Source organism: Micromesistius poutassou, assembly GCF_964030765.1.
Source record: "Micromesistius poutassou genome assembly, chromosome: 19".
NCBI lineage: Eukaryota > Metazoa > Chordata > Actinopteri > Gadiformes > Gadidae > Micromesistius > Micromesistius poutassou.
The window spans coordinates 2,567,563-2,571,540 of record NC_140289.1 but is presented as its reverse complement, the minus strand read 5'-3'; the positions used below and the strand labels follow the sequence as shown (position 1 = coordinate 2,571,540).

Here is a 3,978-nt window from a genome sequence, read left to right as displayed (position 1 = left end):
GCTCACATGTTCCTCCTCTACGGCCCGGGCAACGTTTTTCTTTGCTTTTCCTTTTTTTTTTTGCGTTCAGCTCGGGAGCCTTCGGAGGCTTTGAAGGCTGGCTCCCAGTCAGGGGAGGCAAACGGAAGCCAGGGAAACATTAAAGGGGTGGCCGACTGTGTCTGAGCATGTGTGTTGTGGGCTGCATGCACAGGTGCGTACGTTGGGGAGTTCTCTTTTATTAATCGCGGGGGACGCTGCGCTCCCTGTAGCGCGCGGCCGTTTGCCGTGTGCGGAGAAAAATATCAACCTCAGGAGGTTGAGAAATGAGAAAAAGGGGCAACTGAGAAAACATAACGGTGGCGGAGGGCTCTCTCAAGCCTTCCCAGGCGTTGTCGTATTGACACGACGCGGCCCTGCTGTTTTCCTTGTTCTCCCACAGGAGCCTCCTAAAGCTATAGGGCCCACAGCCTTTAACCCCCCCCCCACCCCACCCCCACCTCGGCCCCTACATCACAGCCTCCAATACCACCCAGACACCGCCTTGTCACTCGCTCTATGCTCTATAAACATCTTTTTGTTGTCGGGGGTTACTCCGGTTACCCTCACCGCACAGGAGTCAAACGCCCGGAGCGCGCCGGGACGATGATCGTGATATCATTGTTGTCGTTGTGGTGTGTGACGCGACGCCTCGGTCGCGGTCAGCTAGCGAAGACAGTGTTTTAGAGGCAAGGCCTCGGACCGGAGGGATGTGGTCGGAAACGGGGCCGTTTGGTCGCCGCCTTTGGACCCGCCTTTTTGCAAAATGGGAGGGACCAGGTTGTCTCACGATAAATACACATTTATTTACAAAATAAGGTTATAATAGAAATAAATACAAAATAAAAATCTGAGCATTATACTTCATGTGGTATTGCACCCATAGCGAAATGTACATCAGGAATACATTTTTAAAACCAGTAAAGGGATATTCCTCTGATTAAAATATTTATTTTTTTTCCCAACATTACGTAGACATAAATATATTCATATATAGTGTTTTTTTCTTCTTCTTCTTCTGCTGCTGCTTCTTCTTCTGCTTCTTCTCCTTCTTCTTCCACAATAACTCTATTTTGTGTCTCTCTTCTCCGTATAAATAAATGTCTTCATTGGGCTTCATCGGGCGTCCCCCCGTCCATAACAACCTCTAGTACACCCCATCCTGTCCAAAACCGTCTCTCTCCATCGGCCCCCGTCACCCCCTGACCCCTGACCCCTGACCCCCAGGTCCTGTCTCAGTCCCGGTCCCCCGGCTCCTCCCCCCCGCCCCCCCCCCCCCACCCCCCTCATCGGCAGCCGCACCCCTCCACCACCATGTCCTGGTAGTTCTTCAGGATCACCTTCTCGTACTCGTCCAGGTAGAGCAGGGAGATGGGGCTGAGCTCGGTGGGCACGCAGCACGCCCGCGGGATGTTGGCGTTCACCGAGTTCACCAGCGTCTGCACGATGGCGTGGTTGGTGGAGTTCAGGTGGTCCGCCAGCGGGAAGGGGCACTCCCCCTGGCAGTAGAAGGCGTGGTAGCCCGGCGGCGCCACGATCCACTCGTTCCAGCCCACGTCGCTGAAGTCCACGTACAGGGCGTGGCGCCGGCAGCTGGCCTTGTGCTGGTGCTTCCGCCGCTGCTTCCGCGCGCGCGCCTGCCGCTTGTCCCGCCGGTGGAGCACGGCGTCGCCGCGCCGTCGTGGCCGTAGGTCACCAGCAGGGGGCGGGCCTGGGGCCACGAGTCCTGGTCCCCGTGCAGGGACCTGCTCACCCTCACGTGCCGGCTTCTCGCCTGGGAACCCGTCGTCTCCGCCCCGTCCCTCCCCGCCCCCGCCGCCGCCCCCCCGTCGGGGTGCAGCACCTCCACCACGAAGCCGTGGTTGCGCTGCCCCCTGCTGGTCCACTTCGACACGGCGGGGCTGACGTCGAAGCTCTCCCAGCGGCTCAGCGCGTCGTGCACCAGCCGAGTGTCTAGCAGGCGCGTGAGGGGCTCCCCGCCCGGCGCCGCCGGGGGCCCCGAACACCTCGTAAACGTTGATGCGGTGGTGGTTGCCGCCCACGCCGTCGCCGGGGGCGGAGCCGTTGAGGGGGACGCCCACGAGCGGCACGCCCATGACCTGGTCCCGGAAGACGCGCAGCTCGGCGGAGGTGACCAGCTCCTCGCCGGGGATGGAGGTGAGGTTGAAGTAGAACTGCTGCGTGGTTCTGCCCTTCAGGCTGGCCAGGGCCTCCATGGACTCTGCAGGCGAGAGGCAGAACAGGGGGGGTAAACACAGGGTAAACACCGGGGGGGGCGACAGTGTATACCAGACGACGGCGGCCCACACGTTAGGGGAGCTATATAATATCATGGTGAGCAAACGGACGTCTTAATTAAAGGGGAGGTCGCTGCGCCGATGCCGTCTGAACAGAGACGACATGGGCTGTGACGGGTGCATCTCTCTCTCTCTCTCTTTCTATATTGCTTACTATCGCTCTCTCACTTGGATCTCTATCTCTCTCTCTTTCTCTCTCTCTTTCCATATTGCTTCTATCTCTCTCACTTGCATCTCTCTCTCTCTCTCTCTCTCTCTTTCTATATTGCTTACTATCTCTCTCTCACTTGGATCTCTATCTCTCTCTCTTTCTCTCTCTCTCTCTCTTTCCATATTGCTTCTATCTCTCTCACTTGGATCTCTCTCTCTCTCTGTCCTCTTAAGGACTCTTAAGACTCTAAGACTCTCTCTCCCTTGTGCTGTTTTCTACAAAGACAAGATGATTGACAATATAACTAGATCAATAAAAATGTGATTGAGGAGGATGCGAATACTAAACAGAGATAAAGATCAAAATAAAGTCCCACTAAAAGCTCTCTCTCGCTCTCATCCAAACACACAAACACGCTCTCCCTCCCCTGCTGCATGTGGCCAGCAGAGAGACACACTGTTTGTCACACAAGACTTCCCATTCAACCCCCCCCCATCCCCCCACACCCCTTCCCCTCCTATGATATATCGAGGAATTAATTCATCTGCAGAGGAACAGAGACACCAGCGGGGACTTAACAGCGTTGTTCAGCCGAGGCACGTATGTTTACAAGGTCTCAAATGTCAGGGGATCAAAGGTGCTCTCCGCATTGATAACATCGCGGGGCAGAGCCAACGCAGCGAGGAGCTCCGCCGTCCGGCTCTGTAAATGCCAGGCGGCGTGGAACACACAGCACCTCGTGGGGAGTTATTTAGGATGTGTAATTCCCACTTCCGCGTGCGTCCGTCTAGAAGAAAAAACGTCTGAACTTTCGAACTGGCTTTCATTAAGGCCGCCGTTGGCCGAAAGAGCAAGGGGCGGGGCGGGGGCGGGGGGGGGGGGAGATCATCGCGGATCCGTCCCGTTATAAAACAAATGTCAGGTCGCCATGGCGACGCCAAGCATTCTGTCGGTGCTCGAACTAAATACAGATGTTTTTTTACGGAATCGATATTCTGAATGGAAAGAGGAAGCTAAAGAGTCGTAAAAAAATGATTCCAAGCATTACCGCCATAAAGGTTACGATTGTTAGAAGAAAAGTCAATTGAATCAAATGCTGTCCTTTGCTACATTCTACGTCAACCAGCCGTTATGTGATACATCAATTTAATGTGGCATATTTAATCTCTTTCAAGCGAGAAACACGGTGATCAAAACCGCTCAAGGAAAATCAAGTGCGAGCGAGTCGTTTGGTAGGGCCCCTCATATCCAGTGATTGCCGAAAAAATTGCAAAAACTTGCAATTTTTTCCTCACTCTGAAGTCTATCTTTGAACGGTTACTTCATATAGATCATAAATGACAAACAGATATACTTTGTTAATCTGTTTGGTGTGGTAGAGCAAACACAAACTTTGAACTTTTCGAGCCTTTTCAAAGGGCGGCATTTAGGAAATTCCACCTTCTCATCCTAAACCTCCCTCCAAAGTCCTCAATTAGGCCTATCACTCCTCATTTCATGTGGGAAACCCCC

General features: G+C 54.0%; 1 protein-coding gene across 1 annotated transcript in view; it reads right to left on the bottom strand.

Annotated features, from left to right (window-relative positions):
* Positions 1-1,304: 1,304 nt before the first annotated feature.
* bmp2b (bone morphogenetic protein 2b) overlaps positions 1,305-3,978 on the bottom strand; it is a gene marked incomplete at both ends in the record, with an annotated part of 11,495 nt that continues 8,821 nt past the window's right edge. Inside the window, 3 exon segments of the mRNA XM_084484246.1 lie at positions 1,305-1,693; positions 1,696-2,003; positions 2,005-2,239. Of these exon segments, the coding sequence (XP_084340372.1) occupies positions 1,305-1,693; positions 1,696-2,003; positions 2,005-2,239 (932 nt within the window).